This window comes from Bos grunniens, chromosome 26 (genome assembly GCF_055505025.1).
Source record: "Bos grunniens cultivar Pamir isolate PY7600 chromosome 26, Bosgru_T2T1.0, whole genome shotgun sequence".
In the NCBI taxonomy this organism is placed as follows: Eukaryota; Metazoa; Chordata; class Mammalia; order Artiodactyla; family Bovidae; genus Bos; species Bos grunniens.
In genome coordinates, this window is record NC_141190.1 from 25323791 (window position 1) to 25350192 (window position 26402).

Sequence of the window (26402 nt, forward strand, 5' to 3'; positions counted from 1 at the left end):
GAGTGAACATGCAGATGACAAACAGGACATCAAAAGATGTTCAACAGCATTGCCATTAGGGAAATGCAAATTAAAGCCACAAAGTGATTGCCTTAGCCACCCACCAGCATGGCTAAAATGAGGGAACCTAGGGAGAACACCTAATGCTGGAGAAGATTCTGAGAAACTGGATCCCTCACCCATTGCTGGTGGGGATGTAAAACAGTACAGCCACCCTGGAAAACACTTTGGCAGTTTGTTTAAAAAAAAAAGGAAAAAAAAAAACCCCAAACTAAATTTGCAACCACCATGCTGCTGCTGCTGCTGCTAATGTCACTTTGGTTGTGTCCGACTCTGTGTGACCCCATAGATGGCAGCTTACCAGGTTCCCCTATCTCTGGGATTCTCCAGGCAAGAACAATGGAGTGGGGTGCCATTGCCTTCTCCAACGCATGAAAGTGAAAAGTCAAAGTGAAGTCGTTTAGTCATGTCTGACTCTTAGCGAGAGTCATGGACTGCAGCCCACCAGGCTCCAGGCAAGAGTACTGGAGTGGGGTGCCATTGCCTTCTCCAATGCATGAAAGTGAAAAGTCAAAGTGAAGTCGCTTAGTCGTGTCTGACTCTTAGTGACCCCGTGGACTGCAGCCTACCAGGCTCTAGGCAAGAGTACTGGAGTGGGGTGCCATTGCCTTCTCCGATGCAACCACCATAAGACTGAGCAATTGTACTTTAGGCATTTATTCCAGAGAAAAGAAAAATTAACCTTCACAGAAAAACCTGTACATGAATATTTACGGAAGCTTTGACCTTATAACCCAAACCTGGAGAAAACTCAAATGTCCTTCAATAGGTTAAACAGATTATGAAACATCCATTCCATAGAGTACAACCCAGCTATATAAAAGAATAAACTATTGACAAAAACAAATAACAAATTGCATGAAGCTCCAGAGAATTAGGCTAAGTGAGAAAAGCCAATCCCAATATGATTCCATGTATATAGCATTCTTGAAATGACAAATATACAGTATTGAGAACAGTTTAATGGTTGCCAGGGGTTAAGGAGAGATTGGAGACAGGATGGAAATGGGTGTGGCTCTCAGATGGCAACTTGAGGGCCCTGTGGTGATGGAAATATTCTGCAGCTTGACTGTTTCAGCATCAACATGCTGGTGATGTTACAATGTACTTCGGTAAGATGTTACCTTTGGGGGGAACTGGGATCCCTTTCTGTTATTTCTTACAACTGCATGGAATTCTACAGTTATCTCAAAATTAGAAGTGTAACTAAAAATGTGTATGATCCTTTTGCTGATGGGGTTTACAGTATTCTGGAAGAGAAAAGCATTAATTTAATCTCTATACAAACACAGCAGAAATTCAACTATGCCTGCCTGCTCAGTTGCTTGCAGTAGTGTCCGACTCTGTTACCCTGTGGACTATGGCCTGCCAGGCTCCTCTGTCCATGGGATTCTCCAGGCAAGAATACTAGAGTGGGTTGCCATGCCCTCCTCCAGGGGATCTTCCCAACCCAGGGATGGAACCCAGGTCTCTTGCATTACAGGCAGATTCTTTGCCACTGAACCACCAGCAAAGCCCAAATTCAACTATAATAATGCTTTAAAGAAGAGGCAGATAGTCCTAGGAAAGCCTGTAATAGGCAGAGTGGGTGACCACATAATTTATTGCTCAAACTGGGACACTTCTGAGAGTAAACAGGGGTACTATTACTAATTAGGCTGGGAAAGTGGCCTGAACTGGGGCATGTGGTCACGCTAAGGAGAGGGGAAGGGGCTCTTGAGGTCAGGGGAAGCTCCCTGAAGGAGGTGAAGGTTGACCTAGGATCTGAAGGAAGATGGAGAGCATACTAGGTGGACAGGGAAGGGATGAGCAGTGCCGGCAGAGAACCTGCGGCAGAGCGAGCCTGGGCCCCTGGGCACAGGAGCAGCTCGGGGAACACCCTGCGTGGTCCTCAGTGGGGGAATCTCACCTGGACTCTGGTTTCTGTGACCTCCCCTGTGGTCTCTGCTGGGCTGTAAACCACATGTTTGTTTTGAGGCTATATTTATTTTCAGCTCTGCTCTCTCTGCCACACTATTTCCTCAGAACTGCCAGCTCTCTTAGGGCTCAGGCTGGCTCCTGATTCTGGCTCTGGGATGAGTGAAAGGGTCATGACCCCTGAGTGTGGGGCGGGAGGACCGCAAGCCATCCGCCGTACATCTCCTTCTGGTCTCATCCTCACTTCTCAAACAGCCTCAGGTCATCCTTGAGGGTTTCCTGTCCTTCCGGGTGAGGCTCTGAGCTGCAGCCTCGTCTCTCTTTCGCTGTTCAAACTCTGGGGGGCCCTTCCCCCTTGGTTTCTCCACCCAGACCACTCTTTCTTGCTTCTCTTGGACCCAAATTTGCTCTAAGAGAAAATCTCCCAGTCCTCCCTCTTCTTAGCTTTGGAGGGTGGGTTTAAGTTCTCTGAGCACTGGGGGTCTGGATCTGACCACCTCCCAGGACTCTGGGAGGAGGTGGGGTGCATGCCATTGTTCAGAGTCACAGCATGGAGGTAGCCCCTGAGGCCTTTTGTAAGAGGTGATTTGCCCTCTAATTCTGCAATCTCATCATGGGAATAAAAGCTTTGACTTCTCAAGAAAGAAATGATCATTGGGCAGATGGAACATATGTTTTGGCGGGGATGAAGAGGGGAATTAGAGAGGGGAGGTAAAGAGGGTCTAATAGTAATTTATAAAGTGCTACTTATGTGTCAGGCACTATTTAGGCATTGCCTCATTGGATCCTCAAAAACTCATTGAGATAGGAACTATTGACATCTACAGATGGAGAAACGCAGTGTCACACAGCTAGAAAGGCAGAACTCGGATTTGAACTTGTTTGGATCCAGAATCCTTGCTTGCCCACTGGACTCTCCCAGGAAATCATGTCCCATCTCCAGGACCTGAAAGCTTATCTGTTTAGTCTTTTTCTCCCCAATATTCCCACTACCACCATCCAGGGACCTCGTCTCTCTCTCCTTTTCTCACCCTTCTCTTGTCTCCTCTTTGCTTTTCCATTTCACCTCCAGTCCTATTTTCTTCCCTGCTCTCTGGGCCTGAACCCAACAGTGGTATCGCTGGGGCACAGGACAGCTCTGCTGGGATCTCACTGTCACTGCTGCCTGGAGTTTCACCTGGTGGTCTATTCCCCTTGTTAAACTTGGTAAGCATCTGCTGGTGTCTTTTTAAAGGCAAATATCACACTCCCCAGACAAGGCAATGGCACCCCACTCCAGTACTCTTGCCTGGAAAATCCCATGGATGGAGGAGCCTTGTAGGCTGCAGTCCATGGGGTCGAAGAGTTGGACACGACTGAGCGACTTCACTTTCACTTCTATGCATTGGAGAAGGAAATGGCAACCCACTCCAGTGTTCTTGCCTGGAGAATCCCAGGGACCGGGGAGCCTGGTTGGCTGCCGTCTATGGGGTCGCACAGAGTCGGACATGACTGAAGCGACTTAGCAGTAGCAGTAGCAATTATACACCCAGGAAGGGGACAATTAAGACATCAACATTGAAGGATGAATTAGATGCTCTTTCTGTATAAAATTCTTTGGAGAGCACAGAACTATAAGTCATGGGAAAAGAAAGGGAGGCTGAATGCCACAAAGACTTTCTCTAAGCAAATACTGGAGAAGGCAATGGCACCCCACTCCATACTCTTGCCTGGAAAATCCCATGGATGGAGGAGCCTGGTAGGCTGCAGTCCATGGGGTCGCTAAGGGTCGGACACGACTGAGTGACTTCACTTTCACTTTTCACTTTCATTCATTGGAGAAGGAAATGGCAACCCACTCCAATGTTCTTGCGTGGAGAATCCCAGTGATGGGGGAGCCTGGTGGGCTGCTGTCTATGGGGTCACACAGAGTCGGACACGACTGAAGTGACTTAGCAGCAGTAGCAGCAGCAGCAAGCAAATACTGGATTCTAGAAATCTGAAATGGGGATTGTCTTGGATCCAGTCTAAAGAGATGAGCTCTGTAAGTACGTGGATGTCACCTACAACAGCAGGCCACACCTTTCCTTTTATGTCGCTCTGTAAGTTTGCTTGTTGCTTCCTTGTATATTCTTTCCTCTAATCCTCAAATTCAGTGAAGTGGATTTTCTTTCCTCTGTCATAACCAGGAGACTTGTTAAAATTTTCTCAGCTAGCACTGGGAAAGCCAAGACTACATTTTAAATCCTTTCATAGCCTCATCTCCACCTCTCCTAGAAAATTCCCTGCCTTTCTACTGTGAGATATTCTACTTCAATTACTCAGATCTCCTGTTTGTCTTCTGTTCATTCATTCAATTACTCTTTTATTCATTTTATAAGCATTTAAGAAGAGCCTGTTAGGTTCATTAGGCACTAGGTTAAGCTTTTACATATATCATTCATTGACTTCTCAAAACCACCCTGTGGGGATAATGTTAGAATACCTTCTTTTAGAATGAAAAGCTGAATAATGCCTAATTGACCAATGCCCCAGCAGTGGCGCTCTAAAATCCATGACCACATTAGTGCCCAAGCTGTGTTTCCCAGAGGCCGCTCCAAGCCAGGGCCAGGTGTGGCATGGGTACCATGGCAGGCCTGCTTCTGGGAGCTAGAGAACTCCTCAAGGAGTGACTCCGACTTGAGACTCCCCTCTGTCTTGCCACACTTTCTAAGGATGCACAGTAACCAAGATTCTTTCACCCAACTTTCCTTCTTCCCTTCCCTCTTTCCTCCATGCATGTTGGGCTGGTGGCTTTCTCAGCCACTGCTCCTGGCTCCCTCTCGTTTCCCCTTACAGGGCTTGCAGGTCTAATCCTGTTGTGTCATTTGCTTCTTGTAATACCTAGATCAACACATTTGCCTTAAAAAATACATGTCTGGTCTTTGTGGCTAAGGTCAGAACTTGGGTCAGGAGGCTGCGGTGGAAGCAGGTGTCCTCCTCCTGGTCCCCTTGTCTAGGATGGTATTTGAGATCCAGCAGGATGCAGTCTGTTCTGAGCTTGGGGGCTTGTGAACTGACCCAGGAGCACTTGGTAACACAGCCCACTCTTTATAAAACACTCATTTCCCTTGCTTCATGATGCCACGCTCTATGGATTCCCCTCCAACCTCTCAAACTGTGCTTTCTCAGCTTCATATGCTTATTCTTCTGGCTCATCCTCTCACCAGTGCCAAGGGTCTCAGTTGGAAGCTTTCATTTTCCATGTTGTTTTACAGAGACCACCTTTTCTTTAAGAAAGACAGCATTACTTTTAGAGCAATGGGGAGAATAAAAAAAAAAACACCCTTTTTCCTTCAAATCTTCTTTCCCAATTGCATTCACCTCCTTAGATTTTTGCCCTTTTGCTCTTTTCTTTTGGAGGCATGACATTGGGGAAAATGTTGACAAAGTTGCTGATGACTTTCTGTAGCTTAATGGGTATGTGCTTTCCTGGATGTTGTTCATTTTCCACTGTTGACTTGACTTCTTCAAACCTGAACTCGCTACTTGAATGCACGCCTGGAATTCACTGACTACCATAATCACTGCCTTACTAGGGGGTGCCATTTAAAGACAAGAACACCACCAACCAAATCACTAACCTCTTCTTAAATTGCTAGGCATGTTATAGGAGCCATATGCTCAGTGAGTATCAGCTACCAGGTTAGTCCTTATGGTGTGTGCTTGGGTGGGAAGACAGGTGATGCAGCAGAAAGAGCACAAAGCTTTGGAGCCAAATAGACCTGAATACAAATATTTTCTAGGGCATGTTATGTGATCTTCCTGGGGTAGGAAGACAGTAGAGACCACTGTGCAAGAGCTTAGCCCTTATGTCAAACAGATCCGGATTCAAACCCCTAGTTCTGTCGCTCACAAGGTATGCTACCCAACTTGTCTGAATCAAAGTTTCCTCATCTGTAAAATGGGCATAAAATACTGGCCTCCACAGACTATTAACAAGAGTAAGGACATTTATAGCCAGACTTAATAAAGCACTGTATTGGTACCACACCTTGTTTAACTGCTTAATGTTTAATGTATGTACATTAATTCATTTAATGTTCACTACGGTTCCAAACAGGAAAAGGAGCACGTCAAGGCTGTATATTTTCACCCTGCTTATTTAACTATCATGAGAACTGTTGGGCTGGAAGAAGCACAAGCTGGAATCAAGATTGCTGGGAGAAATATCAATAACCTCAGATATGCAGATAACACCACCCTTATGGCAGAAAGTGAAGAGGAACTAAAGACCTTCTTGATGAAAGTGAAAGAGGAGAATGAAAAAGTTGGCTTAAAGCTCAACATTCAGAAAACTAAGATCATGGCATCCGGTCCCATCACTTCATGGCAAATAGATGGGGAAACAGTGGAAACAGTGTCAGACTTTATTTTTTTGGGCTCCAAAATCACTGCAGATGGTGATTGCAGCCATGAAATTAAAAGACGTTTATTCCTTGGAAGGAAAGTTATGACCAACCTAGATAGCATATTAAAAAGCAGAGACATTACTTTGCCAACAAAGGTCTGTTTAGTCAAGACTGTGGTTTTTCCAGTGGTCATGTATGGATGTGAGAGTTGTACTGTGAAGAAAGCTGAGTGCCGAAGAATGGATGCTTTTGAACTGTGGTGTTGGAGAAGACTCTTGAGAGTCCCTTGGACTGCAAGGAGATCCAACCAGTCCATCCTAAGGGAGATCAGTCCTGGGTGTTCATTGGAAGGACTGATGTTGAAGCTGAAACTCCAGTACTTTGGCCACCTCATGCGAAGAGTTGACTCATTGGAAAAGACACTGATGCTGGGAGGGATTGGGGGCAGGAGGAGAAGGGGACGACAGAGGATGAGATGGCTGGATGGCATCACTGACTTGATGGACATGAGTTTGAGTAAATTCTGGGAGATGGTGATGGACAGGGAGGCCTGGTGTGCTGCGATGCATGGGGTCGCAAAGAGTCAGACACGACTGAGTGACTGAACTGAACTGAACTGAAGATTCTATCAGTAAGAATTTTCACTATCCCTATTTGCAGATGAGCGACTGAACAACAATAGAGGTGCAAAGAGGTTAAGTCATTTGTTTAAAATCACACCACTGGTGTTTGGCATGGTGGAATGTGAACACAGAAATTTAGCTCCAAAGTCTGAACTCTTAAATCACTCTGCTGGAATGCTGATGGGTCCTTACCACACATCTGGTTCAGAGTTATCTCATCATATGTTAATGCTCATCATTACCATCACCATGACCACTTCTCATCACTGCTTCACCTGTATACATTTTTGCTTCTCAGTCTGTTGATTGGAACTGAGAACAATGACTTTGTCAGAATTAAATGAAGCAGTGGGCATAGAAGACCTAGAGCCTGATGTAAAGAAAGCCTGGGCTAAATGTCGGTTTTCAGGTTGTTCTTTCCTGCCTTCTTTCCTCTGCTTTTCTTCTTTCTTTTCCAGTTTCCCTCATCATAAAATTTTTGGTGCCTTTTGAGGCAAGATTCCTAATGTACTACCTACACCTGTGACTGCTGGGCAGATGGTCACCTGTGGTAGGGAACAGTGTTAGTCAAATCTCCGAGTTTTTGCTTCTTTAGAAAGTATGCATATGCTAAAAGCAAAAGATCAGTAGTTGCAGCAGAAGTGTTATTATTGACATTCACCTGTTTTATCTTTTATTGCACATTTATTGAGGGTCAGTGCTTTGCCAGGTATTGGGCCAGGTGCTTGAAGATAGAGCATTAAGCAAAACAGACAGTTCTTGTTTTCTGCACAGTTCTTCCTACTATTGTGTTAAGTCCTGATTTCAGTGGTCTAACTGCTTTCATCTGCATTTCAGGTTTTGCTTTATAATCATTTCCTCTGTAGAACTCCAGAGTTACAATGTGGACTGTTGTTTTGATGTTAATCAATTAATTAATTTCCTATTTAGTTCTTAAAAGGATATGAAGTGGCTTATCAACAATGCGCAAATATAGTATGACCAAAGGATATCAAACAATAAAAACAAACAGTATTTCATAAAAGGGGAGCAGAGGATAAAGATCTTGTTCTGAAGACTATTAGAGCAAGTGAACATGATACTCAGCCTGCCTAGTGAGACAAGAGGACAGAGTGAGAAGACAAAGCCATTTTAAGAAAGCCTTTAGGAGATGTTGGTATGTCAGCTTCACAGGAGAAATCCAATTTTTTCCTGGCTCTGAGTTTTATGAGGAATTTGTCTTTAGATCCTCAAATGAATGCTGAACATGTTGTAAAGTATGAGAAATATGCATAATTGCGACGCTTCCCTATATGTGCCAGCTGTGGGTGCTGGTGGCAAGATATTTGTTAGATTATTAAGGGGTTGGAAGACTGTGTGTGAGCGTGTGCACGTGTGTACATTTGTGATGGGAGAGAAAGTGCAATTTCCCTGAGTGTTATTGCACTGTGATGGTTAAAAAAAAAAAACCTGAAAGAAGCCATATTAGGGTGATGTTTAAGGTACTCTCATGGATAACTTATAGCAAACACTTTATTTTCTCCAGTTGTTTGTAACAGGCTAGAAACCCAGAGGGAAAATGTATTCCTCATGAGGGCTTCTTTGCTGTCCCCACTGGGACTGGGTGAGGGCTAATCTTGGCTCCCAACCTGCCTTTCTCAGCTGCAGTAGGGATTATGCCAGCAAAGGACATAGGAGCCCTCTCTTTTAAACTCCAGATAAATATTTAACAACTCCCATCTTAGAGCAGGAAGACAAAGAATTTGGTGATGATGACGATGAAGATGATGCATTAATGATAATAATGGATACAGTATGAGGCATTATGGGATAGTGGGGGCTGGGTTCATGGAAGAGTTGGCATTTAAACCAAACCAGAACAGAAACTGTGGCAGAGGACAGATTACAGGCTTAAGAAAGACAATAATCAAGTTCCTGGAGGTGAGGGAATGCCTGGACTGTTGGGCACCATTCTAAAAAGTTTGGACTTTGTGGACAATAGTCGACAATCAATTTTTGAGGACAGCAATCTATGACATCATCTTCCTTCTGTTTAAGAGTGTATTTCCGCCAACAGCATGGAGCTTGGAACTGTGCTGTCTAAAAAAATAGCCATTAGTCACATGTGGTTACTGAGTACTTGAAATGTAGCTAGTCTGAGCTGGGATGTGCTATAAGTATAAAATGGGACTTACCTTGTGACTTAGCTGGTAAAGAATCCATGTGCAATGCAGGAGACCTGGGTTTGATCCTTGGGTTGGGAAGATCCCCTGGAGAAGGGAAAAAGCTACCCACTCCAGTATTCTGGCCTGGAGAATTCCATGGACTGTATAGTCCATGAAGTTGCAAAGAGTTGGACATGACTGATAGACTTTCACTTTCATAAGTGTAAAATATACACTGGATTTTTGAAGACTTAGTACAAAAATATGTAAACATACTTCAATACTTTTTCTGTTGATTATAAGTTTAAATGAAAATATTTTGGATATATTTAGCTCAATGAAATATATCATAAATATGAATCTCATTAGTTTCTTCTTACTTTTTAAAATGAGGCTACCAGAAAATTTTAAATTACCTTTGTGGCTCACATGTTTATACTGGACAGCACAGATGGACAGTGGAGAGGGTGGCTTGGAGAAACAAAGTGCTGAAGAGCAGGAAAAGACAGGAAACTATAGCAAAGTCCTACAAGAGATGATGAAGTTCAGATCTAAGGCAGTGACCCTGGGAACAGAAAAGGACAGGTAAAAAGGTTTTTTAAATAGGACTTTGCAGTGATTCTCCTGGATGTGGGGATTAAAAGAGGGAAGAGCTAAGGTTACATGTTAAATGTCTTGTCTGCATAACTGAGGTACTGGGGATGGTTTTTAGAAATTGATGTGGATGGTTTTCAATGTGGACATGCAAAAGGGAATTTGGATAGGAAGCTCACAGGAGAGGACGGAGTAGGGTTGTATATTCAGGAGTTAATGCACTGGTGATTGTTAAAGAAGCACAGAAATGGATGAGAACGTGGGGCTTACTCATGGAGAGAAGGTGGAATGAGAACCAGGTACAGAGAATTAGGGAGATGATGGAGATTGAGGCTCCACATTTAAGACGTATAATGAAGAAGAGAGGCTGGCAAACTTGACTAAGGTTGGTCAGAGAGAACCCAGAAGGACCTGGGTACCATGTAGACCAAGGGAGATCTTTCCAAACGGAACACATTTGCAAATGCGCGAAGCAGAGGCTGCTGGGCCCGCTGTCTCAGGGAGCCACTGGCGGTGTATGTTGGGATACGGCTTTGATGAGTCACCTGCAGGCAGATGTCAGGTTGTAGAAAGTCCAGCAGAGAGAGGTTGGTGAGGAAGGAGAGGCCTGCAGAGGTCTGGACACTAGAGAAGGCTGATGGGAAATGAGCGGCTGCAGAGGGAGGGGCAGCACAGCGCAGAGGGCAAGGATTGTTAGGCAAGGGGTGAAGTAGGGAGAGACAGAAGATAGGAGAGGCTGTGCTAATGAATGGAGGAAGCCAAGAGGAGGGACTGGTGCAGGAAAAGACATGAAAATGTTGCATCTGGAGTCTATTATCCATTTTTTCCCAAACAAATATTTCATAGCCACGTATCCACAAGTCCACCTTGAGGATGGGACCTTTCTGTGGGCTGCATCTGGGTGGGAGAGAAAGATGAGAGACCCCAGCTTTGCTCTTGCAGACAACTGCCCTCCACGGGGGACCGCAGGAGGCTTGGATAGCCCACCTCCCCTCTGGGCCTGGGGCTTGGAAGGCCGGACCCTCCCTGGGTTATGTGCGCCTCTGGTCCGGCAGTCCTATCTAACAGTCCAGACCCAGCTCTTCCACTCTGACATCTACCAGCTTTGCTCAGAGCCCAAGCAGAGGGGAGGCTTCCCATCCCCCCGCAAGTCCAGAGCTTCGGCTCCGGCTGCAGTGCCAGGCCTTCCCCGGCAGGGGCGCTGGGAACCTGCGGATTGCCGGCTCGGGTCCAGAGCCTGATTCTGAGCCCATCTCAGCCTTCAGTGCCGGAACTTTTCTTGGGGCTGCGGATCGCCATGGTCTTTGGAAACCCACAGACTCCAAGGACCAGTCTCATTCTGAGTGGGACGTACGTGGTCATCGGTGTGGTTCTCTGGCCTAGCCTCCTCGGTTCCCAATTTGCATTTCAGCTCCTGGCGGACGGGCGTTAAAGCAAGTTCACAAGGGGTCTGGTGGCGGCTCCTGGGAACCGCAGGTTGTCTCTATCCTTGGCAGGCTCTGATCCCAGGCGCCTCTGTTCTCCGCATCCCTCTTGACCCTCCTGTGGCTCTCTTTTGCCTCTTCTTTGCTCTCCCCTTTCTTTTTGCACCAGTATTTCGCCTTCTCTCCACCACTTCGTCACCTCCCCGCTGTCTCCGTCTTTGTCTGCAACCCCCCTGCCCCTCCGCCCTTTTTAAAGCTTTCCTTCCACCTTTCTTTCCTTCCCTCTCCTTGCAGCCCCCTCACCCCCGCTTTAACCGTCTCCCACAAGAGAACTCTTCTATCGATTCCAGAAGACTCCCTCCATCCTACTCCTTTCTTAATAGCCCCTCCTCCCGTTCCACGCATCTAGGTCTTTTCAACCCCTAGAAATTCCCGGAGCTCCTCGCAGCAGCCGCTGCTATACTTCTGGCCCCAGAGCCTGTAAACTACATCTTCAGGTTGTCTTTGGGTCTAGCTTCCTCTCTCCAGCTCACCCCGAATCTCCCCTTCCCTTCGGTCGGGAAGAGTCCCAGCCCAGGCTGAGTTCCACGCGGCCCGGCTGTGCTTCTGCAGCTGGGGACAGTGGGGACTGATCCCCAGGCCTGCGCGGCGCTGGCCGGGACCCTCTAATTGGCAGCCCGACACTTTGAGAGAACAACTGAGCCCTTTTAGTAATGAATCTGGAGAGATGAGGGAGCAATCTCATAATCGCAGGCGGAAAGATGGGCTCTCGTCCTCCGGGTAGGAGCTGGACGACTGTCTTTCCCCAGCTCCAGCTGGGATCCTGGGAAGAAGAGCTGGCGAATCCGGGAGGAGCTGGCAACCCCCAGACCGGGCTGCCAGCGCCTCCTAGTTCTCTCTTCCGACCCTCCCGGAGGTTCTAGCAACAATCAGCTTACGTCCACAGGCGATGGGGGCCTATGGGTGAGCGGGGCGCCTTGGAGGAACGGGCGGTCCAGAACCGCCCGCCTTACTCTCAATATTGCCTTTCTGACGACTCACAGGTTCATGGAAATGCAAACACAGCCCGTGCCTGATCCACACGTGCCCACAGCCCGAGCGCACCCCTCCCTGCCCCCACACTCCATTGCTCACACTAACACGCACAGATACGCGTGCAAACGCGCACGCACAGAGTCGCACGCCCCCGCACACCCAGGCACCCCTAGTTCAGCCAGGTACCCCCACCCGGGTGCCCGCCCGCCAGCCTCGGGCGCACCCCTAGCCTCCCCTCACGCACGCGCACGCACGCACTCCCCGCGCCCCTGCACCGGGCGGAGGCACTGGGTAGAAGTGGGGGTGGCGGGAAGGATAGGCTGGGGAGCCCGGAGCGGAGTCCCCAGTCCCTCCCGCGCTCGGCTTCCGCAAGCTGCCTCTCTGCACGAAGACTCCGGGCTCCCCTTAGGCTCCCCAACCTGAACAGTTGGCGCTGAAAACACTTTACTCCTCCTCCTCCCGCGAGAACCTCCCCCAACCTTCCCTGAGCGCCATCTCCCGCCCCCACAGCATGCCCGAAGAGTAACCCCCCTAAACGCGGCCAGAAGCGGCTCCCAACTCTTCACCGAGAGCAGGTTGGAGGCTGGGTTTCAGAGAGACTCCGGACTGGGGTCCGTCGCCAGCCTCTCCTCCTGGATTGGGGTTGCTTTTCATATTTTAAAAGAGGATTTTCTTATTACCTTTGAATACTCCTTTTGACAAAATTTCTGGAGCAGCTCAGCGGGGAAGATTTTGGGGGAATCTTGTTTTAAGAAAATGAAAAAGCACCTACGGGGTATTTATTAATTTTTCTCGGGTTTTGGAATCACCCTGTGGAGGAGAGAGCCTGCTATCGAGAGCCAGGAGCGAAGAGTGGAGAGGACCAGCAAGGCGCACCAGGCCGAGCCACCTCCTTCCCGGCCGCCCCCTCCCCACTCCCCCGACACACACTCATTTTGCTCGCTCGCCGGCGCGCGCAGCGCACACCCCCCGCGCCGGACCCGCACCTCGGCGGGCGCCACACACTTGCCAGCCCGAGCCGCGGCAGCCGCAGCGGGATGGAGGCGGCGCGCACCGAGCGCGCTGCAGGCTGGCCCGGGGCGCCCCTCGCCCGGACCGGCCTCCTGCTTCTGTCGACGTGGGTCCTGGCCGGCGCCGAGATCACTTGGGACACCACGGGCGGTCCCGGGCGCCTAGCGGCTCTGGCTTCGCTGTCCCCCGCGCTGCCTCGTCTCTCACCGCTGGCAGTGGCAAGCCAGTGGCCGGAGGAGCTGGCGACTGTACGGAGAGGCGCCGCACTGGAGCGCCGGCCGGGACCAGAGCCGCTGCCCCAGCCAAGCAGTGGCAGCGGCGGAAAGAAGCAAAGAGAAGCCGGAGGGCTGTCTCCAGCAAGCTCGCGGTGGGGACCGGGCATCTCGACTCCTGGCAAGCCTAGCGGCGTGAGGAGGAGTCGTCGGGCGCAGCCCCCCAGTGCCCTGGAACACGGGGATGCCCGGGCTACTGTCTTAGCCGATGGTTCCAAAGGAAGCCGCCCTCTGGCCAAGGGTCTCCGGGAGGAGGTGAAGGCACCACGGACCGCGGGTTCAGCGGCTGAAGAGCTCCGGTTACCCAGCACCTCGTTCGCGCTGACCGGGGACTCGGCTCACAACCAAGCCATGGTGCACTGGTCGGGACACAACAGCAGTGTGAGTATCCACCCGGCTGCGGAGCTCACGGTCTCCCGACAGCAAAGGAAAATGGGGGGTGGGCTGAGGTGGGGTAGGGGGGGCTGGAAGGAGGGGCAGATAGTTGCCCTGGGTTGAGGTGAAGGCAGGAGCAGGGGGCTCCTCGACTTTTAGTCTGGTGCATCCCGCTTTCCCCACGCCCCCAACAGGTTAGCGGAGTTTGTTGTAAGACTGTGTGAATTTGTTTACCTAAGACCCTTCCAAGACCCTAAGACCCTTCCGCTTTCCCCACGCCCCCAACAGGTTAGCGGAGTTTGTTGTAAGACTGTGTGAATTTGTTTACCTAAGACCCTTCCAAGACTCTAAGATTGGGGCTGTCTGGAGGGAAGAGGGGAAAAGAGGTGCCTTATCGGGATCAGTGATCACTTTCTTTGGTGCTCGGCTTGGGGAATCAGTTGTCCTGTGAGGTGTGGGTGTGCGCGTGAATTTTTGGGCGGGGAAGTATACTGATTTGGGGAAAGAACCGCTGGACAGGCTGGCTGACTCCGACTGCCCGGGGTTCCCCTCTCTCCTCCAACCACAGGAAAGAACCAGGAGATGGTGCCATTCAGACTACTCCTGCCCGCCCCACTTAGGATGCTGCCCTGGGCCCCAGGCACACTTTGTTCCAGTCTTAGCGGGAGGCTGGGCCAAGTTGGCCCAAGTCTGGGCCTTTCTTGACATCAGCTTTCCCCTTCAAAACCCAGGCAGCTGCCCTGCAAAGCTATAGGAGAGGCAGGGAAAAAAAAGTTTAAAGTGTGAAGTGAAATTCAACACCCGTCCCGCACTCCTTGTTCTCACGCAAGCAGAAGCACACATAAGTCACTGAGCACATAGTCGCCCCTGCCGCTGCGTCCTGCCACTGCACACTGGCCGAGTCGAGTTGCCTCCCCGGGCTTTCTACGCGCCTCTCCACGCCTTTCTCTCGGCTGCCAGGTTACCCTGGGAAGTTGCTGTACCGACAGGTGGCGCCCTGGAGTCCACTCCGGCGGCTCCAGACGCTCCGGGCGCCCGCGGCGGGCCTTAGGGCGCAGAATACAGTCTGCCCCTGCAGCTGCTGCAGCCCTCAGCGCGTGCCCGGAGGGGCTCCCCACCCCGCCCCCAGCTGGCCGCCAGCGCTAGCAGTCCAGCCCAGGAACCCTGCGGGATGGCTCCGACCATTTACCCCACTCCCCTGCCTTCCTCGGGCCCAACTTCAGCCAATCCTGCAAAAACCCTTTCCTCGTCTTTGGCTTATAGCATCAAATCAGAACCGGGGCTCTGGGCAGAATCTGGAGGATGGTGGATGTCCCTACCTGCAGCTTTGGGGAACTCACTCGATGGGAAAGCACCGCCTCCACTCCCTTTGTATTTCTCTTCGTGACTGACTTTAAAGATTTCCCTAGGAAATTCTCGCCTTATTTTAACGGCGCCTGGGGGGTGTCGCAGGGGTGACTAGTGAGTAACAGGAAAGCGAGGAGTGCATACCGAGCACAGATTTCCTGATTCTTATAGACATACAGCACCAAGCAGGCAGCCCAACCTGGGTTGGAAGCATTTGGGCAGAGCAGCTCCTCAGCAGCGCGGTGGTGGCTTCATCTCAGCGAGGGCCCCCCACACCTTCAGAGTGGTCAGCTCTGGGCTTAGGGGGTGGACAGGTAGGAGGGATGGGTGATCGAGGACTTACAGGTGCTGGGAGGATTGTGAGTGTGTGTGGCAGGGGGAGGTGGAGAGAGAGACAGGGCGACTTGTAATTCTCTGACAGCAGGGTTTTTGATTCTCAACTTCTCTTGGTTTGAGAATGAGCAATCGCGTGTATGTGGGTTATTTTGTTCATGTTCTTACTCAGTGAGGAGGATGGACTGGATGTGTGGAAGCAAATGTATCCCTAGGAGGAGGAGGAGGAGGAGGAGGAGGAGGTGGTGGTGGTGATGTCCTTCGATTTTAGCGTGCCACACTGGGACGATATAAATTCACTCTGTCGAAAGAGTTCTTTTATGTTTCTGCTTTTAAGGATGATTTCTGTGTGTTGATAAATTCCCTGAAGATGGGACGTTGGAGCATGCTTTCTGCAGATAGTAGTTACATGTGCATGGCTTTCTCTGACCATCTTCAAGGAAGTTGTACAGCAGAGGAAGTGAGGGGGCAAGTCTAGCCCTGGGAAATGGCTCTCCAGTTAAAAAGATGAGTCCAAAGGGCCTGAGGAGCGGACCAGTTGGCCTTGGAGTTCTTAGCGACAGCGATGAGATTTGGGCAGTCTAGGAATACCGCCTCAGGGGTTCATTGGTTGTGCTCCTGGCCAGACTTACTGTCTGAGCAAAGGACATGGCAGCACAGGTGAGTGTGGGGACCCCATGTGTCTCCTCTCTCTGCTCCAGAGAAGGACTGCCTCTTTAGACCATGCTTCACAGGCACTTCCAGTGGAAAAGCCTTCCTCAAGGGTCAGTCTGTTTTGCCCTGAGGAAAATGAGCAAACAAGCTAACCCAGCCCTGCCTCTGGGAGACTTTAAGGAAACAACCCCTGGCGGGGAGTAGCTAGAAAACCAGTTTCTGCAACATTACCCAATCAGTTTCTTTCTTTCTTTCTTTTTTTTAAATCTAATCAATTGCTTTCTCCCCTCCTCCTTTCCTGAGGTCAGCAAAAGAAGGTGCTGTTAGGAAAAAAAAAAAAAGCCAGGGTAAAGAGTGATGGAGAGGATGTTCCTTCTGGAAGGTCCCTTCATCATTGGTTGGAGAAGTCCTCAAGACAGAGAACATGGATCTTTGTTTCAAGCTCTTTTGGCACGAAAAGAAAGTTCCATCTTCCCTTCTGACTTGAGTGTTAACTATGTCCTTCTCCAGGAAGGCCACCAGTTAACACAGTGTGGGGTTTGCTGGTCTCCCTCAACTGCCTCTGGTGAACCACATTCCTCCTGTGAGTTCCTTTTGGAGGAGAGTTTCCAGTTACTCCATATATCTGAAAATTGAACTCTACTGTGGCCATTTGTGGTCAGGCATGAGGAGATGGCGGAGAAGGCGATGGCACCCCACTCCAGTACTCTTGCCTGGAAAATCCCATGGACGGAGGAGCCTGGTAGGCTGCAGTCCATGGGGTCGCACAGAGTCGGACACGACTGAAGCGACTTAGCAGCAGCAGCAGCAGCATGAGGAGATGGGGCTTCCCAGGTCGCTCAATGAGTAAGGAATCTGCCTGCAGTGCAGGAGACGCAGGAGATGTGGGTTAAGTCCTTGGGTTGGGAAGGTCCCCTGGAGGAGGGCATGGCAACCCACTCCAATATCCTTGCCTGGAGAATCCCATGGACAGAGGAGCCTGGTGGGCTACAGTCCACAGGGTTGCAGAGAGTCAGACAAGACTGAAGCAACTGAGCGCATATGCACGCACATGAGGAGATGGATATGCAAGTGAAGGGTCTCCACTCCCTTCCCCACGTGCCCAGCATGTGCCCAGGGGCTGAGAGTCTCATTCCAGGCTTGAGTCACATATTCACTTTGGTCCCAGGAGGGGCTGGCAAGACTTGGTGGGCAACAGAGGAAGTGCCCAGCAGGTTTGAGTCAGGAGGAAATGGAGTCTGGGTTCCCCTCTGGCCTTTCTTGTCCTGCCACGTATTTCGGCGGAGGGGAGAGGAGAGTGAGCTTGGGCTTGAAGCCTGTACTCTGGAAGAATGATTTGCCTTTCTCTTTGGTTGTCTCCAGCTGGGATTCTGGTGATTAATGGGCTAGAAAGTGTTTCACAAACACCCAGAGGGAGTCCAGACCCTGGGGCTTACAGGGATACAGAAAATCACATCAGCCTGCCCTTCTCTTTTGAAAGAAGAAATACGCCTTCCTGCTTGGTTAGTGAGTTGGCAAATGACTCTGGAGATTGGGAGGCTGTGAAGACAACAGCGCACTTTCCAGGCCCCCTGAGCATTATAAAGCCTTGATGGGGGAATCCCTCATTTGTTCATGGTGCTGAGATGCGAGAATGCTGCCTCCTCCCGTAAATTGATCCCCATGCCTTTCCTGCGGTTCAGTCAGTGTGCTGCCCTGCAGTGTGTCTGGTTGGGATGCCTTGCCAGATAGTCTTTAATTCGTGTGCCCAATGCTGCACCTTGGTGAAGAAAAACGAGAAGATGCTGATAACTTGAGGTCCCTATCCTGCCCTGAGCACACCAGCAGGTGGAACACCCAGATGCTCCCAGGCATGGTTTCGTGCTCTTAACTAATTCAGCTGGACAATGCTCTAAAATATTTACTCCTAATGTGCAAAATAGTGACAGATTTGATCAGATTAATTGTGTCTCACTCACTGGAGCATCTAATTGTGGCTCCCAAACAGATTTTTCAAATAGCTTTTGGCTGGGATGTCTAGCCTTCTCGTCCCCGCTCACCGTACCCGTGTCACAATATCTTAATGCATTTTGTCTTCTCAGAGGCTTAATAAAGAAGCCTGCCACTGGAGCCATTCTTCAGGGGTTTGCCAAAAAGAATCTGTTTTTAATTAATATTACAAGGGAAGCCATCTCAGTGGAGACAGAGCTGAGAAATGCAGGGGGACAGAGCAGCACTAATTGCTCCAGGTCACTTACTGTCAGCCTGGGGGCGGGAGGGGGGAGTGGAGTGGCCACACACAGGCTGTTTGTCTGCTCTGCGTTTTCTCTGATGGCCCAGTTGGTTGGTTACAGGGCATGATTTGCTTCTCAGATCCTGCAGTGATTTCCAAGGTGAGCAGAAGTTGCAAACTCCTTAATTGGGAGGCCTGATTTAATGATTGCAGAAATGCAGCGGTTGGAACTCGCTTTGTAGTTGGCAGAGAAGGCACACAGGAAGTGGCTTCTCTGATTGTGTTGGATTTAAGGGGAGGGGATGGTGACAAGAAGGCTCAGGGGGCAGAAGGGAGAACTGCTTCTTCCTCTGGCTGGGTAAATCTCTTACTGTAACTGGGGGGACTTTGGAACTGGATTCTCTGTGGGCCCTGAGTCATCCTACAGGGCGCAGAGAGGTGTGACAAAGCTGGATGCTGAAATAGGAGGTTGTGTCTGAAGGGTTTATCCAAGGCCAGGTACTCCAGGGCCTGGAGGCTTGATTTAACTGTTGATTTCCTGCTTCCTTTGACCTCTTGGCTCACTTGAAGTGTTAGTTGCTCAGTCGTGTCTGATTCTTTGTGATCCCATGGACTGTAGCCCACCAAGCTCCTCCATCCTTGGAATTTTCCAAACAAGATTACTGGATTGGGTTGCCATTTTCTTCTCCAGGGGATCTTCCCTATCCAGGGGTCGAATCCGGGTCTCCCGCGTTGCAGGTAGACTTTACCATCTGAGCCACCAGGGAAGCTCCTGGCTGGCTTGAGACACTTCCTTATGAGAAGATGTCAGAGGATTAGTTTGCAGCAAGTCTGGGGGGAAGCGGTCTTGTGAAGTTGGAAAGTGTAGCATGCCAGTGCCTGGTGGGCCACTTTGGGTAAGTATCACTGGTACTGTGGGATAGATGGCCTTCAGCTAACCTTGGTCATTCCTCTGGGTGGTGGGTTACTGAAAGGTCTGGATGCTGCCCTGACTTCATTGGTAGAGAGTGGAGACAAGAGATCTCTGCCTTGTGTGCAGTAGAGAAACTCAACTGGGTTTGACTAAGTCAGTGACTGAGTGAGTCCCAAGTCTCACTGAGCAGAGGCTATGAAGGAATTGGAAATCCTTGTCCCTTGGGATAGCAATAATTTTCTCAGGTTGTTCATAACTTGACAGCTGCTGTATCCAGAAGCATTTCATCCAGTAGGTCTCCATTCTAGCTTGAGAGCCTTTAGCTTCTTGAATTTGAATTTAAAGTCCTTTAGCCTGGCTTTCAAGGCCCCTCACTGCATACGTCCTGGGCCTGCTTCTTCAGCTCTGCATCTGACTGTTCCCTGATAGACCCCTTCACTCTAGCAAGGCAGTGCTTCATTGTCCCCATCCCCTTCTTCACTCCAAGCCTTTGCTCTTGAGGTCTTCTCCACTCAGGATACCCCTCTTCCTCTATGGAGACACACACATTACTTATGGTTCAGTTTAAGATCCAAACATGATTAGAACCTTTCCTAGGTTCATTTATTTTCCTGTTTATAGGATTTACAGAGTGTACCACACTCTTGATTATGTTTAGGTTATCACTTGGTTATTTTATGAGTGTTTCGAAGGTGAGGGATGAGGGCTGAAATACTTGCTGCAGCACCCCACGTCCCACACCTACTGTGAGTTCTGCTTTTCTCACGTGTTCTTTGTGGTCCAGTGCTTGGCACATAGCTCAGTCCGTACTTGCTGAACTGACCCTGGGAACTGGACAGTGCCCTAGCTGGTCGGGGAGGACAGCTGACACTGTTTCTTAACAGTGCTGAGTTTACGCACTTGGTTTATTATTTTATATATGACTTTTAACAGAAGATGTAGAGACGTCTCTACCCCACTTAATGAGAGGATGGAAATAGGTACTAGTCAACAATCCTGGCTTTTTCTGTATGTACTTGAGAGATCAGATGGACTCACGTAAGATAGTCAACCATTTGCCTAGTGTTCACTGGGAGTGTGGCATGGTTCTGGGGACTGAGGAGTTGGTAGGACTGTGATGGAGAGACAAAGAAGGATAAGACGGCATTTGCCTCAGGGTCCTTCTAATATGCTTTGGGTATGAGGCTGCTCTTCTGTAAAGTTTAATAACACATGGCAACAAGACAGATGCCACGGGGTGATGTTTGATTATTTGTCAAGTGATCGTTTCAGGCTGTGAGCTCAGAGGAGGTGCCGTGGGCACCTTAGATCAACAGGATGTCAAGGCTGGCTGTGCTCTTGGGAACGGTCTTCATCACATCATTCAGCAGAGAGATGAAGGGTATGAGGCTCAGATAGAAACGTGGCACCCTACAGGGTGGACTCTCTCCTGGTCTTTCCTTCTATAGCTGTCCTCTGCACACTCCTGCTTCTCTCTCTCTCTCTCTCTCTTTTTTTTTTTTTTTTTGTTTTTTGCTTTTACAGACCATTTTCTGTTATATTCACTCAAGTGAGGTAGGGTGCTGCCCATTTTATAGGTCGGATAGAGTGAGGTGTAGGATGAGTACACACAAGGCTAGCCGGAGAGACTGAGGAATAGATTCCTCCCTCTTGCTCCCTGGCTGTATCCTGTGGCCACCCTGCCTACCCACCGCAGTGACTGCAGACAGTAAGGACCAGCTCCTTACTGGGAAGTCTGTGTCTTACTAACCATTGTTAATGGGGACCTCTTGTGAGACACCGCATCATTTGAGTTAGTGAGTGAACCAAGTCTGGTTGCATCACCAGGAACATTTTGCTCGTTTGTTTTGATCAGTGTAGTTTGGGTTTAATTATTTATGGAGATGCTGTTCTTTATAGTATGCTAATGAATGTGCTATAGTAAATTTCCAAAAAGTAATGGAGTCTGAGAACTTCAGGATTGCACAAGTAGCTTCCTGGTATGAACTCCTTGCTGGGGAGCAGAGGAAACCATCCCTACTAGGTTGGGGTGAGAGGACCCGGAGCACAGTAGGGCCAGCTGTTCAGGGCTGTTGGTGACCAAATCTGTGCCCTTTGGTAAGCAGGGGCCTGGTACGTGACCTGTGCTGGAAGAAACCTACCTTAGGGGAAAAGCTGACCATAGTTATATAGGATCCCAAGGCTCCTGTTAGGTTGTAGGTTATTTAGCCTGGATATGACTGTGTGACTTGTGTGAATGCATACTTGAGAGTTTTCATCATGAATGCAGTCAAGATTATACTTTTCAGTATATACTAGGAATAGAAATAAACTAGGAGCAAGAAACAGCCATATAGGAAACAGGAGCATAAGCTCTGAAGCCAGATGCCTAGCTTTGAATCCTGTCTTTGTTTCTCTCTCTTTCTTGGGTTAAGTTTAACTTACTCTCTTTAAAAATTAGTCTAAAGTTGCTGTACAGTATTATATAAGTTACAGGTATACAATATAGTGATTCACAATTTTTAAAGGTTACTTTCCATTTATAGTTATTATAAAATATTGGCTATCTTCCCTGTGTTGTATAGTATATCCTTATAGCTTATTTTATATCTAATAGCTTGTCTCTCTTACTCCCCTACCCCTATCCTCCTCCTTCCCACTTCCCTCTCCTTATTGGTAGCCACTTGTTTGCTCTCTGTATCTGTGAGTCTGGTTCTTTTTTGTTAGAGTTACTAGTTTATTATATATTTTTATTTTTTTAATATATTTTAAAATCCTACATATAAGTGACATCATACACTATTAGTCTTTCTCTGACTTATTTTGTTCAGCATAATGCCCTCTAAGTCCACCTCTGTTTCTGCAAATGGCAAAATTTCCTTCTTTTTTATGGCTGAGTAGTATTCCATCGTGTATATACACACACAGACACACACCACTATCACCTGTTCTTTATCCATTCATCTGCTGATGAACATTTAGGCTGCTTCCACTTCTTAGCAATTGTAAATAATGCTGCTATGGACATTGGAGTGCATGTATCTTTTTGAATTAATTTTTTGTTTGGCTTTTGATATATGCCCACGAGTAGAACTGTTGGGTCAGAAGATGGTTCTATTTTCAGTTTTTTGAGAAACCTCCGTGTTGTTTTCTGGAGCGGCTGTACCGATGTACATTCCCACCAGAAGTGTAAGAGGAGCCCCTTTTCTTCACATATTGCCAACACCTATTTCTGTTCTTTTTGATGATAGGCTTTCTGATAGGTGCGAGGTGATATCTCACTGCAGTTTTGATTTGCATTTCCCTGATAATTAGCGGTGTTGAGCATCTTTTCATGTGCCCATTAGCCATCTGTCTGTCTTCTTTGAAGAAATGTCTGTTCAGTTTTGCCCATTTTTAAGTTGGGCTGTCTACCTCTGTCTCTTAATAGCTGTGTGATGTTAAGTTGTCACCCTCTCTTGTCTATTTGTTAAATCCATAGAAGGAGTGATAAAATAGTACCTCTCACAGTGGGCTGTTTTAAGAATTAAATAAGATGCTGTGCTTAGCAAAGTGTTGAAAAGAAGCACCTGACCTGTAGTTAGTCCTCCAGATATTTAATTGGTTTAATTGTTACTCTTATATTGGATGGGGCTTTCTCTTCATTTTCAGAAGGAAACATGGAAGCAGAGAAAGGAGGTAGATGCCCAGTTCCCAGTGAGCTGATCCCTAAGCCTCGGCTAGAACCTAGTTCTCAGTGAGGCACTTGTTCAACTGCCAGCCCTAGTCCACGTCCTGACTCAGACAAGTCAGTGTTATCTGCCTTCTGTGTCATACTGAAGGAGACAGTGAGAGAGAGAGAGAGAGAGAGAGAGAGAGAGAGAGAGAGAGAGAGAGAGAGTGTGTGACTGGCTGAGGACTTGGCTGCTTGAAGCTCATACTCAGAATTTTCTTAGAAATGATTGGAATCAGATGGGTAGGGTCAACTTAACGATTGCACTAATAGATAACTAACAAGTAGAACATTTATTTCAGGGCTTTCATTGAGTGGAGTTTTGAGAAAGGCATCCAGAAAGATGCAGAGTAGCTTCTCTTGGCTTGGGCATCCATGATTGTACCTTGCAGCTAATCATGGAAGACTTCCTGAAGGAAGTGAGTGAAACGTGTAGCTTTAAGAAAAGAGGACGCAGGGCTACTGGAACTGGCAGACAAGGAGAGTCTAGAGTGCCACTCATTCCATCCAAGTCATGGGGTGGACCTTGATGCTCTGGGTTTGTTGTTCCTCTCTGTCTTCTCCTATCTCTGCTCTGTGCCTGGCATGAGATGGGAATATCTGTGGCTGGAACTTGTTGCAGAATATCTGTAGCTTCTTTCTCAGAATTATCATATTGGCCAAACCCATGAATAGTTTGTGGTGATCCACACCGATCAAGGTGCAGGCTTGAATTCCCTTTTTTGTCTGTACCCTGTGCAGCAGGAATGGGACCTGAGATCCCTACACAGACACTAGAGGGAGTGTTGCCCTGGGAAAGAAGTGAAAATAAGTAGAATGAAATAATAAAACAAATACTGCATGAGGAATTGTTTCAAAGGACTGAGGAAGAGCCGTAGTAACCTGCGAGTTCATTGTGGGAGGGCTTGACCCGTAGATAAACATTTCATTAACAACCAAGGAATTGAGTCCTGGGGGGCTGATCATTCAGTCCCTTCCTGCAGAAAAAAGGGTATGGATGTTTTGTAAAATGTATCCATTCTGCAGTCCATTCAACCCATAAATGACTCAACTAAAACTCTAGATATAAATTAATCCAGAAGTGATGCTCAGGCTTGGTTCCCCCATCTCTTCTGCATTTTCTGACTTGGTGCCCCTCACTTTCTTGTGTATGGTGGTCAGTTAATAGAAGCTTACTGAGCTGAATGACATGAATCAATTCTTAAATACGTAAAACTACCTGGGTAAAGAATGACTGTCTTGGGAATAGGGAAGAGTCTGATTTCTTCTTGCTGCCTCCAGGCACAGGATCTACCCCCTGAGGCCATCACAGTCCTCTCCCCCTGGTTGTCAGGCCCCACACACCTGACTCAGTCCTCTTAAAGCCTTCTTGGTGTCTATGGTAAGGGAGGCGGTTTTTCTTCCAGATGGTTAGAATCAGGTTAAAGATCACACTGCTGCATAAGAAATGAACTTTTTCCTTTTAAAATCTGTTCTCAGTGGGAAATGGAGAACAATTACAGAGTTGAACATTTTTTTTTTTTTTTTTTGCAGTACTCAAGCTGCTGTATCTGAATGTGATTACACGTATGGAGGGAGCTTGTTACAATTTGGAGGCGGTGGTACTGGAAATGCAGAGAAGCTTGTGTTCTAGGCTAGTGGCAGGTAGAGGAAAGAATCTTTAGAGGCAAAAGAGTTACTTACATCACTATGTTGTTTTCAATGTTATTCATGCTTGAAAGAAAACTTTTCACTGGACGATTTCTCAAAACTCAGATTTTTTTTTTTTTCCTCTTATGAGAAGGTACCCAAGCAGCAGTGATTCCAAGTAAGTCTCTGAACCTTAGTTTCACTGGCTGTAAGATGGGGATAATCCTGAACTTATAGGGATGTTGTGAATCTTATAGGTAATACTGTGAAGGGGTAGTGTTATAGATATTACACTGGTTAAAGATGTTAGCTCTCATTATCACTTAGGCAGGAGATGGGGTGGATTGAGTGTCTGTCCTTTTGTAGCAGATCTGTTGGTACCCTGCTCTCTGCACCTGCCATTGGTCTGCGAATGGGACTGACTTCTGACCACCAGCACCAGGGACTGTGTGCTGCCTGGAGCTTCGATCACACAGGCCCAGGTTGGAAGCAGGGGGTTGATTTCTATCAAGAAGTAGGGAGCTGCTGCTGCTGCTAAGTCACTTCAGTCGTGTCCGACTCTGTGCAACCCCATAGACGGCAGCCCATCAGGCTCCCCCATCCCTGGGATTCTCCAGGCAAGAACACTGGAGGGGGTTGCCATTTCCTTCTCCAATGCATGAAAGCGAAAGGTGAAAGTGAAGTCACTCAGTTGTGTCTGACTCTTAGCGACCCCACGGGCTGCAGCCTACCAGGCTCCTCTGTCCATGGGATTTTCCAGGCAAGAGTACTGGAGTGGGGTGCCATTGCCTTCTCCAGAAGTAGGGGGCAGCCACCTGATAATGACTACTGGAAGTTGGTGGATAAATACCCCAGCTCCCTTTCCCTTTGTGGTGGGGTAACTCTGAAGCTTGTTTCCTACACTATCTCCCAGAAGCCATCACTGGGATTAAGTGCCAGATGCTCGAGGTGGTAATTTGCTTGCCTTTTATTGGCAACCTTCCCATTGCGCTCTGCTGTCTCTAGCTCAATCAGTATTTCCTCGGATCACCTCCCAAATAAGTTACATTTGACCCTTCAGTAATGTGGGGATTAGGAGCATGGCTCTCCATGCAGTTACAAATCTATGTATAACTTTACAGTTGTCCCTCCGGTATTCAAAACTCCATGTCTGTGGATTCAACCAAGCACACAGATCCTGTAGTGTATGTTTACTGAGAAAAATCCAAGTATAAGTGAACCCACGCTGTTAAAACCTATATTGTTCAAGGGTCAACTGTACTTGAACTCAAGGCTTTGTTTCAGAGTATGTTTCTGGAGGAAAAGGAACTAATACCTTTAGTTATTTCTGAGTGTGTTAGCCTGGGTCTTCAGTGAAACAGAACCAATAGGATATATTATCTCTCTCAAAGTAAACCTTTTTATATATTTGTATATATATCTGAGAGATTTAAGTAAGGAATTGGCTGATACTGTCATGGAAGATGAGAGTCCACAGCCAGCATTAGCAGCTGGAAATCTAGGAGAGCTGATCCTGTAATTCCCATCTGAGTCCATGTCTGAAGGCAGGAGGAGGCTGGTGTCCCAAATTAAAGACAGACAAGGAGAAAGAATCTCTTCTTACTCAGCCTTTTCATTCTATTCAGGCCTAGAGGGGGTTGAATGAGGCCCACCCTCGCTGGGAGGGCAATCTGCTTTACTTAGTATACCAATTCATATGCTAAGCTCCTCCAGGAACCCCTTCAGTTCAGTTCAGTTCAATTGCTCAGTTGTGTCCGACTCTTTGTGACCCCATGGACTGCAGCATGCCAGGCCTCCC

At 48.2% G+C, this 26402-nt stretch overlaps 1 protein-coding gene across 1 annotated transcript in view; it reads left to right on the plus strand.

Annotated features, from left to right (window-relative positions):
• Nucleotides 1-13156: 13156 nt before the first annotated feature.
• SORCS3 (sortilin related VPS10 domain containing receptor 3) overlaps nt 13157-26402 on the plus strand; it is a 633389-nt gene continuing 620143 nt past the window's right edge. The window contains exon 1 of the mRNA XM_086377568.1: nt 13157-13831. Within this exon, the coding sequence (XP_086233694.1) occupies nt 13205-13831 (627 nt within the window). The 5' untranslated portion in view covers nt 13157-13204. The remainder of the gene's footprint in view (nt 13832-26402) is intronic.